An 11,601-nucleotide genomic window follows, 5' to 3' on the forward strand; every position below is an offset into this window, starting at 1 on the left:
TCATCACCCAGTCTACTCACTAATGCCTCTCGGTGCGCCAATTCCTGTCCAAAGCCCGGCTTCGTAAAGCCAAGCAATGGATGCTGGTTGTTTTGTGCCGGCGGCTGGATGCATCCGGCATTCGGGGCAGGGACGGGGGCTTACCCGGGCCGAGATCCCACGCACCACCTCGGCGTGGAGCCATCCAATGTCCCGATCTCGACCTGCCGGCACGTCTCAACAAAACGTGGTCGCCATGACGACCCTTCCTATCCAGCTGCCCGCTCCACCTAGTGGAGCCTGGACGCGGCCGTTCCACGCGAGGCCCGGCACGCACCGAGGGCCCGATTCGGCTATAAGTCATTCTAACCGCTGCTCCGTTTAACGTCGATGCTTCACCTGCATGCTTACACCCCGCAGCCCGTTCCTTGCTCACACATCCAGCCGTTCCCATGCTCCTCGTACCTTTCCTTACACACCCAGGTACTCTCATTCCACTCACAGCCTTGGTCACACACCTGACCACTGAACACTTTGGCACACATTCGTTGGTCGCACACCTCACCAACACACCTCTTCGCGCCCCCTCCTCGGTCACCTCCTCTGTGACAATCACAGGTGTGCTCTCATTCGCACACCCAACCACGTGCCTCACTACCAATTCCAGCGTGCATTCCCACTCACGCTCTACCATTCCAGGTGTGCTTCCTTTCTCACCTGTCACCACCAACTCACGCTCCGTGTCACTCGTACTACTCTCACCTCCACTCTTGACAGCGCACTCACCCTTACTCCCGACAGCGCACTCTTTTCTCATGCACCTGTCCGTTACACACCTCTCTCGCGCACACCCTTGCGCACACTCTCCCGTCACACCCTCTGTAACACTTACCACACCGCGCTTCCATGTGCTCCCTCGCACACGCGCTACGACCGACTCACTCTCGCCAGCACCCTCACTCCTTGGCACGCACTTTTTCCTCACACACCCCAGAGTCGGACTTTCTCGCACACCTCCTTTTTCGCACACCAGACCTGCCGCACACTTCACCAATGGCCTCTCACGAACACCCGGGTCCATCCTGACCCCCAAGCTTCTTAAATCCCCTGGCGCATCATACGCACGACCATATTGGTCACCACTTACACCGGGTCCTCTTCCTCTTCGCTTCTCCTCCATCACCTGCGAATCCCTCATCCGGTTAATGAGCACATCATTACGATCCGAACACAGACTTTGGACCAATTCTTTTACTTCCTCCTTTATCTCTTTCTTATCCTCTCTCCGTCGCTTTTTAATTTCGCTCACCCCTTCTTCCACTTCTTCTAATTTCTGCTTCACCTCCTTCATCTCCTCGTGCGCCCCTTTAAGTTCTTCCTCTAACTCCACTTTATTTTTTTCGATGTGCTCCCGCACCTCCCGCTCTTTAACCTCCATCACCTCTACCACCTTGTCCATTTTCCTCGTCAGGTCCTCATGTACCGTCTGACACTCTTTTTTAATTACCCCTACGTCCTTTTTCATCTCCTTCTGTGTCGATTTTAAACCCTCTATTACCGCTGTGTTCTTCTTTACCTGGTCCCCCAACTCCTTTTGTCCCACTGTCAGTTGTTCTACTCCCAGCGTCAACTCCTCTATACCCCCTTGCAATTTTACAGTCCCCTTTCTCACCTACTTCTCCATGCGCTCCTTACAGTGCCTCACCTCCTCGCGCACTCCTCCGACCTCCTCACTCACACCTCTTCTGATCTCCTCTCCCATCACTTGCATCTCCTGCCCAGATGCCACCCTCATCTGCTCCATTTCCTCCCTGTGAGCATCCAGTTTGGTTTCTACCCCCATTCTGACCCCCTCTATCTGCTGCCCCATTTGTTTAACTTCCCTTTCCGCTTGGTCCCTCATGTCCCTCAATTTGCCTTCCATTCTGTTTTCTAACCCCTCTAACCCCTTTTGCATCCCTTCCATTTGATTCTCTTGAGCGGCCATTCTGTTTTCTGCCCCCATTAACCCATTTTTCACCTCTTTTATTCCGTTGTCTAACCCCTCACCGGTACCCCTCGCTTCGTCCCTCATTGCCCCCATTTGGCCCTCTAATCGCTCACTATCAGCCCTCATTCCCACAATTTGGTTTCCCAACCGCTCACCCAATCGCTCAATTTGGCTCCCCATACTCATCTGTGCAGCTGCCTGTAGCTGCGCAATGAGGGCCTGCATGTCAATCGGCTGCATGTTAAAGCCCGTTGATACAGCGGGCTCGGCTACCGCGCGCTCTTGTGAGGCGCCATTTTGCGCGCCCGCAACGTCGGGCGCAACGACGCTATTTTGTGCGTCTGCTACCCTCACTGCTTCGTTCTCCTCTTGTTCCTCATTTTGGTCCTGGATCGACCCTGCCTCACTCTCCTCTACCGGACCCCAGCCGACTTGGTCTGCCATAGCGCGACTTTCAAAATTCGGGTTTTTATATTTTGTAAAACACAATCAAATTTCGCCGTTATAATTTCGAGCGCGTAAAACGCGCTCCGGATCGAATCTCACTCCTCGACACCAATTGTTACCCTAATGGTACAATTGGTGTTCCAAAATTTGGGCTAAATGAATTTAGTCCCAGGTCCGAATCCGACACTCCTGACACCAATTGTTACGGACACGACTTAGATGTTATGATGGGCCGAGCGGAATGGCCGCCGTGTTCGCACAAGTTACCCGATTATACTCGAACGTTGGCCGAGTCGCGCTACGCTAGATCAATGAAGGAAAGGACACAACGGCTAGGTTAAATGACACGACACCAGGGGTACAGTTCTCAAGGCCTCCGGAGGAGGTTATATTAGTTCGGAACGTTTAGATTACAGGGATGAGAGAGACAGCATAGAAAGATAGGCACTTAATTACGGTCTTATAGTAGCCCCGACAGACGACAGATAAACGGGACAAGACTGACTCACACGGGGATTGATGGCAAGGAAAGGCAGGTAGTCGATGGCTCAAGGTGCAATCTTGGCTCAGGGACAGGATACAGTACGGTCCAGTAGATGCAGGGAGGTGTCACAGCGCTCGGAGGTCGCGACTGGTTCTTTCCTCTTCAAGCTCGGGGCGCATCTCTCTTCACGTCCGGTAAGTGGCTGCGTATATCCGGCGGGGAGTGACACGCCCTCGGCTCGTTAGCTCCGCCCCAGATGGAATCGGCCCGTTGCTTCTCATTGGGTGCGGGGGGGTTACCGGGCTCCGCCCTTGACGAGGAGCTGACAGCCAGCCCCTTCGTGGTAACCCCGTAACCTGGAGCACATGGGCCATGGCGGCTAACCGAGCCGGAGTGAGGACGCCCACTCCCCGCACTGCGGCCGCGCCGCCCCCGCTTTGGTTGTAGTTGTGGTTGTTCCATGAGATGATGGGAGGATGCGGAGATGAGGTTGGGGGGGAGGTATTGGGAGGTCCTAAACTCACTACTGGTGCCATACAATCACATTCTGGTGCAACGAAGAGTCATAATTAATGGAAACGAGTCCTTAACTGACATAGACTAAGAATAACTAGCAAGATGTCCGAAAGTTGTCTACGTGAGATGCGGTGGACCTGGGCACGACATTTAATGGGGGAAAAAGGGGAAGGTCGGTTCTACAGAGTGTTGTTTACAGACAATGGGACTAGGGAATGGGGGATTGGGGATAGTTGGGGAGTATTGGGGAAATAGGGGAATATTTACAAGCGGATATGGAGGCCAAATCCCATATCCGCAACAATATACTGGTAGTGGACAAGAAAAAAATGGAAACCTCAACAGAATGTCACTTAGATGTTGGGTCACCACGTGCATCCATGACGGCATGGATACAACGTGGCATGGAGTCAAAAAAGGGTGTGGAATCGTTTTGCAGGAATGTGGCACCATTCTTCCACAAGGAAGTCCTCCAATTCATTTTGGTTTGATGGAGGCAGAAACTGCCGTATTAGGCGCCTCTCCAGTCAGTCCCACAAATGCTTTATGAGATTGAGGTCCGGCGATTGGGATGGCCATGGAAGATGGGTAACTTCGCCCTCGTGCTCCTCAAACCAAAAAGTGATACCACGTGCCCTGTGGACTGCAGCATTGTAGTCCTGAAAGACACCCCTTCCCATCAGGGAAGAAATGCTGCATCATGGGATGCAGATGATCACTCAGGAAGTAGTGTGCAGATGATTATGGGATGCAGATGATCGTGATGTGCTGAATCAACCTTGACTTCTAATTGAATGAGTGGACACAAGCCATGCCAGGAAAACACACCACATACCATTCTGGAACTGCCAGAACCTTTTACTTTTGGAACCAGGGACTGTAGAGCTCCCTGGGCAGTCATCACACCTGCACATGTCCATTCATCAAGAACATGGTGAAGGGTGACTCATCAGACAATATCACATACTTTGTGTGGCGAGGCAATTGCATATATGTTGTACACCCCATGTAACCAAGTATTTCAATTATTTTGGTCCACTATCTGTATATCATGCATGCACTCACGTACGCAAACAAATGGTTAACTTACAACTGACAATCCCAAAAGGGTCTCCATTGCAGGGTGTAAGTTGATGCCGACATCCTCGATGAACGACTTTGTGTACTTGCTGTGAATGGCAATGCGTGTACCAGCTGTACCAGCCAATATTGGGATGTAGTCCTGCTGTTCGGTGTGCAAAATTAGCTGCAGACCTGGTGGTGCAAGTCATGACGGAGCCAAACGATCAACTTACATAAATTCCATTATTATCATCATCACATTCAGACAATTTCCTTCATGCTCAATCAAAAAAGTTATGAGAATGAAATACGAAGACAAAAAAAACCCTTTACCATGCAGTGAGAAATCAAACACAAATTCACGACCAGAACACAAACATCGATGGAGGCGTTGATAATTAATCAAAGGAGGCATTGATTAATAAAACCTCAACAAATTAGCAGCAAAATTGTTGAGCAATCAAATAAATTGTTTTTACTTTTCATCAAAATAATTTTATATCGTGTCTAAGTGTCATGGACAAGCTTCTACCTACACAGGATACAGGACAAGGATACATCACTACTTTTACATGATTTGCAAGGATATCCATCAACAATGGATAAATCATCAGAGTGTTCGCGATATGAATGACGAATGAAAACATATAGTGATGGAACATACATATAGTAATAACATATAGTGATGTGGGAGCACCAAACAAGCCAGCCCCTCGATACGAGAGAAATTCCCATGAAGAAATACTTGTGTTGTGCATGTGGTCATTCACGATTGCAGTTTTAAGAATATAATCAGTACAAACAGCTGAAAGAATCACTGCAAGAGACATTTCAAGAAATACATTGTTTCGGGGGTATTTTATTGACAGATTTACAAAAAATGTCATGTCCAGAATTATTCATACCCTTGCTTAGATCAGTTCAAAGTCACATTCAGTAATCAACGGAAAATTCTCTGTTTGTGATCACAGCCTCCAAACGGTTCTTATACTTGCTCACAAGGTTTTTGCATTTCTCTATAGGGATTTTGGCCCACTCCTCCTTCGCGAAGGTCTCCAGGTCTTTGAGGTTGGAAGGCTTCCTTGCCATCACTCGGGTCTTGAGCTCCCTCCACACAGATTTTCAATTGGGTTGAGGTCCGGACTTTGGCTTGGCCACTCTAGAACTTCTACATCATTATCCCGGAACCATTTCTTGACTGACTTGGCGGTATGTTTTGGATCGTTGTCCTGCTGATATGTCCAATGCTGCCCGAGGTGAAGTTTCTCTGCGGACTGTTTGATGTTTTCCTCAAGGATCTTGATGTACTGCTCCTTTTTCATGATGCCATCCACTTTGACGAGATTGCCGGGTCCACTGGCTGAGAAACATCCCCAAAGCATTATGCTCCCGCCTCCATACTTGACGGTCGGGACTGTGTTCTTCGGGTTGTATGCTTCACCTTTTTTTCGCCAAACGAAAGCAGCATCTCTGTGCCCGAAAAGATCCATTTTCGTCTCATCCGACCACAGAACTGATGACCAAAAGCTTGGATCTTTGTCCAGGTGCGCTCTTGCAAATGCCAGACGAGTTTCTCTATGCCTCTGTTTCAGGAGTGGATTCTTTCTTGGTCGGCGTCCCTTGTGCAGCGTCCGCTGGAGTGTCTGCCTTGATATCTTGGTCCCAGACTCGCCGAGGTTGTTCAGGAGAGCCTTGATGGTGATCCGTGGATTGTTGTTGGCCTCTCGCCATACTTTTCTTGCCAGACGAGGTGACACCTTTGACTTCCGACCACGTCCTTCAATGTTTTTTACAGTGTGGAACTCCTTGTACTTCCTAATTATGCTTTGTATGGTGGCAACTGGCACTCGGAATTGCTTCGAAATAGCTTTGTAGCCTTTCCCCTCCTTGTGAGCATTCACAATGCACAACCGAAGGTCCTCACTGAGTTCTTTCTTCTTCGCCATGCTGACTATGAACTGAGAGTGATTGCATCAGCTCCCCTTAATTTATAGTCTAAAAGCAGAGTGTTGTTCTATAACATTCCTCGCTGTACATTCAATAGACCACATTTGTATTGTATTCAGATTTTATGCACACATCTTGGAATAATTGCATAACATTATAAAGAATCTGAGGGATGTCAAAAGCATGTGCATTATCACAAACATTGGCCTCAATTCTGAGACTTGGTATGGGGTATGAATAATTTTGGGCAGGCATAAAAACAAAAACTATTAACATTAATTGTTATGCCAATAATGTTGAGCCAAAATATAATGTGGATTTGTTCATGCCAACTAAATGTCCTTGCCTGAAGTGAAAGTTCCACCACTTTAGCTTGTAAGTATGAGATAAATGCAAAAATGTCAGATTTTTCATAGGGTATGAATAATTTTGGGCTTAACTGTGCGTGTGTATGTATATATATATATATATATATATATATATATATATATATATATATATATATATATATATATATATATATATATGTGCAGCGTCTGTCCCGTGTTGTCCTGTGTTGTCTTGTCACTGAACTACTTTCTCAAACTTTTGTGAAATCGTACCAAACTTCTGGTATGCACATATCTCTCCCGTCGGTATGTCCTAAGGGTATTTTGTTTGAAAAAATTTCCAATTTTTGTTTTTTGGGGGGGAATTTTTTGGGGAATTTTTTTTTTTTTCAACTTCACTTGTTTATAAAATGTGCTATCACGTATATTACAAATACATTTGTGCAAAATAATTGTTTGAATTATGATTGGTTTAAACCATGACAAAACGTCATCTCGGGTACAGTCATTTATCTATATATCTACACATGTGGGCAGTGTCTGTGTTATCACTTAACGACTCCCTCAAACTTTTGTTTCCGTGGTTGTGAAGTGTTTTTAATAACGTTGTGGTGGTTTTGAATCACGTGGTGGTTTTGAATCACGTGGTGGTGAGGTATTTTGAATTATGTGGTGGTGAGGTGTTTTTAAATGACGTGGTGGTGAGGTGTTTTTAAATCACATGGTGGTGAGGTGTTTTGAATTACGTGGTGGTGTGGTATTTATAATTATGTGGTGGTGACGTGTTTTGAATTAGTTGGTGATGGTGTTTTGAATTACGTGGTGGTGAGGTGTTTTGAATTACTTGGTGGTGCGGTGTTTTTAAATGATGTGGTGGCGAGGTGTTTTTAATTTCGTGGCTGTGAGGTGTTTTTATTAACTGTTTTATGGCTGTGAGGTGTTTTTATAACGTGTTTTATGGCTGTGAGGTGTTTTCAATTTTGTGGTGGTGAGGTGTTTTTAATTTCGTGGTGGTGAGGTGTTTTTAATTTCGTGGTGGTGAGGTGTTTTTATTACGTGTTTTATGACTGATGTTTTTCAATTTCGTGGTGGTGAGGTATTTTTTTATTCCGTGGTGGTGAGGTGTTTTTAATTTCGTGGTGGTGAGGTGTTTTTATAACGGGTTTTATGGCTGTGAGGTGTTTTAATTTACTTGGTTGTGAGGTGTTTTTATTACGTGTTTTATGGCTGTGAGGTGTTTTAATTTCGTGGTGGTGAGATGTTTTTGTTACGTGTTTTATGGCTGTGAGGTGTTTTAAATTACTTGGTGGTGAGGTGTTTTAAATTACTTGGTGGTGAGGTGTTTTTATTACGTGTTTTATGGCTGTGAGGTGTTTTGAATTACTTGGTGGTGAGGCGTTTTGAATTACTTGGTGGTGAGGTGTTTTGAATTACTTGGTGGTGAGGTGTAATCGTCCCAAATTTCCAATCTGCACCTACCCCTCCCCTATGTATGTGCTGAGGGTATCTTTCTTGAAAAAAAAAAACATTCAACCTAAATCTTCAACCTAAATTGCCTATAAAAATGTAATATCACAAACACAACAAATACATTTGTGCAAAATAATTGTTTGTATTATGATTGGTGTAAATCATGACAACACAGCAACTCAGGTACAGTCATTATCCTCAGCTAAAATAAGCCCGTTCCTCAGTAACGATGCTTGGTGAGGCGAGCGAGCGAGCCGAGCCAAGCTAGTATTTTATATTGTTGCCGTTCTCTCGCCGGCCTTCTTCCCCTTATCAAGGGGGGATTAATCCCCTTATCAAGGGGGGATTAATCCCCTTGTCTTTACTGACCTGGCGGAACCGAGACCTGAAACGTCCTTTCTGGGCGAGCGCAAAATAGGGTTTCGGGACCAAATTCTCGCTCGTACCTAAGTACTCGCGCCGCCACGGAATCGAGGTAGCAAGCCTCGCATGAACCACGTGAGGTTGGAGTACGCCAAGCGGTTTGCGTACACGTGATCCGTGCAGTCTCAATTAATGGACCCCGATTTAAGCGGTTCTATTCGTGCCACGCTTAGTCAATTTGAGAAATCACAGAAACTATCGAATCAAGAAGAAAGGAAGAACAGATGGGTTTAATGATTCCCACACATATTTACAGTTCAGGACGAAGAGACACAGAGCAAGCTTAGACAGTCTTACTTATCCCTGGGACAATGGGCCCGTCTCACTCACACTCGCACAGGGGATTGCAGATGTCGATGTTCACCAACACGCCGATGTGGTCGTCCAGCTCGGCCCCGTCCGGCTCACCGTGGTCCACGTGCATCCCGCGAAGATGGTGATCGGCGAAGACAGGGACTCGTAGCGCGTCTCTTGAACAAAGGCGATATATCGGGCGGAACGGCAAGGGGTGGACTTTTACGGCAAAGGGCGGACTTTTACGGCAAATTGCGGTTACTCAGCCGTTCTCATGCAAGTGCGGCAAGGCGCATCAAGCTCATCAAGCACCGCGTGTTCTGGCTGTGAGTTCTCTTTAATGTCTTCCTCCCTCCCGGCAAGTCCTTGGCTCCAGGCCTTTGGGTTCTCCTGTGCTAGTCCTTTTGAGGGCTTTGCGCAGCGAGTTTTATAGGTAAGCCCCACGAACCTTCTGGAACTCACCAGACTCTTCTCACCACGCCCTCTGACGCCACCACCTCTGAGCTCTGATTGGCGGCTCATGCTTACAGTCATCGCTCCTGCCGCTCCGCCTCAACTCTGCCCTGATCCTCCTCCGCCTCCCTCGTGTTAACTCGCCCAAAATGAACCAACGTTAACAAACTGTATTGAGGTTACGGACGTAGGATGATCGGTGGCAGTATGGCCTATTTTCCTGGCTTTACACAACGCAGAATTAACACTGGAAAGGGCCTATTCTCACACATACTAAGAAATAACTACAGTCCCGTGAAAAAGTAAGTACACCCCATGTAAAGTTTTGACTTTTTCAACATATTTCAACATACAGCTATTTGATCTTCATTTTTTTATTTTTTTATTTTTTTTTGTGTACAGAGTCGAGGCTCGTGAAAGAGCTAACATTTATCAAACAAACAAATCAAACAACAAGCAAACAAAGTATATAAAAGGGGAGCGGTCGACAAGATGGGGAGAGAAGGGGAGAAAGCACACAAACACAACATTTGAGAGTGGGGACATCGGGAGATGTTTTTGGAGGGAGAGGGCCTGGGGGGAGGCAGGATAGGTATAAAATGCAAGGACACCAAGGACTTCCAGGAAAGAAGTCAAAAGTCACCTCAAAAAAGTGGATTTGGGGTGAAATTAGCGGGGGTAGAAAAGATCAAGGTGTTGGATTGGGGAAGATAAGAGATGGTGGTGAACAGCCGTTTTAAAGACCTGGAGGGAGGAGTGGGATTGAAGAGAGTGAGGGAGTTTGTTCCAGAGGCGGGAGAAAAGAGGAATGAAGGAGTGAAGGTGAGCAGAGAGTCTTGATTTTGGCAGTTTAACCATAAGAGGGTTGCAGGCAGATCTTGTGCAACCTGCAGGAATATTTGGGGGACAGAGCCCAGAGAGAGCTGGGGGAGCAAGGCCGGAGAGGAGTCGGTAGAAGACGGAAAGACCACCAACCTGCCTGCGGTGATTAAGTGAAAGGCCCTCGGAGATAGCGTCATCGTGGGAGATTCCAATGATTCTGAACGCTTTGGTTTCAACAGCGTGAAGACGAGCTAGGTGTGAGGCAGGAGCACCAGCCCAGAGGGGAGAGCAGTACTCCATTGAGCTGTGGATGAAAGCCTTGTATTTGGTGAGGAGCTCAGGTGTGCCAAGGAAGGACTTCGCATGATGGAGGATGCCCAGTCGGCAGCTGGCTTTGGAGGCCAGCTTGGAAATGTGGTTTTCCCAGGAAAGATCATGGCAGATAGTGAGACCCAAAAGCTTGAGTGACAGAACTTCTTGGAGAGGATTATTCAGAAAGTAGATGGGAGGGTTGTCCAGTTGGTCTTTTCGGAGAGACATCGTAAGAGTGTGAGATTTGTCAGGATTGAAAGACATGTTCCACTTGTTTGCCCAGTCTGTGATTTTGTCCAGGTCTGCAGAGAGTGAGGAGGCTGCAGACTGCCGATCTGAGGGATGAGGAATGGAGCGGCAGAGAGTAGAGTCATCAGCAAAGAGATAGAGAGGATTTTGCACAACGCAGATTTCAACAATATTGAGAGATAAAGGTGATATAATATAACAAATATCATGAAACATTTACATTTTGTAGTCCATTGTATAATTTAAATAAACATATATGCAAATTTCGCATGTGGAAAAAGTAAGTACACCCTTGGCTCCAATAGGTGGTATTGCCCCCTTTGGCAGAAACAACCTCAAGTAGGCATTTCTTATAACTGTCTACCAGTCTCTGACATTGACTGGGAGAAATTTTTTCCCACTCCTCCATGCAGAATTCTTTCAGCTGTGTGATGTTTGAGGGGTTTCTTGCATGCACAGCCCGTTTCAAATCCCCCCACAACAGCTCGATGGGATTTAGATCCGGGCTTTGACTTGGCTATTCCAGAACCCTCCATTTCTTTCTATTCAGGCATTCCTTTGTGGATTTAATGGTATGTTTAGGGTCATTGTCATGTTGCAAGGTCCACCTTCGGTTGAGCTTCAATTTTCCGACAGATGGCCTCACATTATCCTCAAGCACCCTCTGGTACAATGAAGAATTCGTAGTGGATTCTATGATGGTGAGCTGCCCAGGCCCTGATGCAGCAAAGCTGCCCCAAACCATATTATTTCCACCACCGTGCTTTACATTTGGTATCAGGTTCTTGTGGTCAAATGCTGTCTTTGGTTTTCGCCAAACATGT

General features: G+C 46.8%; 1 protein-coding gene across 2 annotated transcripts in view; it reads right to left on the reverse strand.

The window, feature by feature from the left end:
* The window catches only part of SCNN1G (sodium channel epithelial 1 subunit gamma), a 106,800-nt gene that overhangs the window by 61,275 nt on the left and 33,924 nt on the right, over positions 1 to 11,601 (reverse strand). For both annotated transcript variants that reach the window (XM_068126335.2, XM_068126334.2), the window contains exon 6: positions 4,507 to 4,670. In XM_068126335.2, coding sequence (XP_067982436.2) covers positions 4,507 to 4,670 — 164 coding nt within the window. The remainder of the gene's footprint in view (positions 1 to 4,506; positions 4,671 to 11,601) is intronic.

This window comes from Myxine glutinosa, chromosome 10 (assembly GCF_964187855.1).
Source record: "Myxine glutinosa chromosome 10, kmMyxGlut1.1, whole genome shotgun sequence".
Taxonomy (NCBI): Eukaryota; Metazoa; Chordata; class Myxini; order Myxiniformes; family Myxinidae; genus Myxine; species Myxine glutinosa.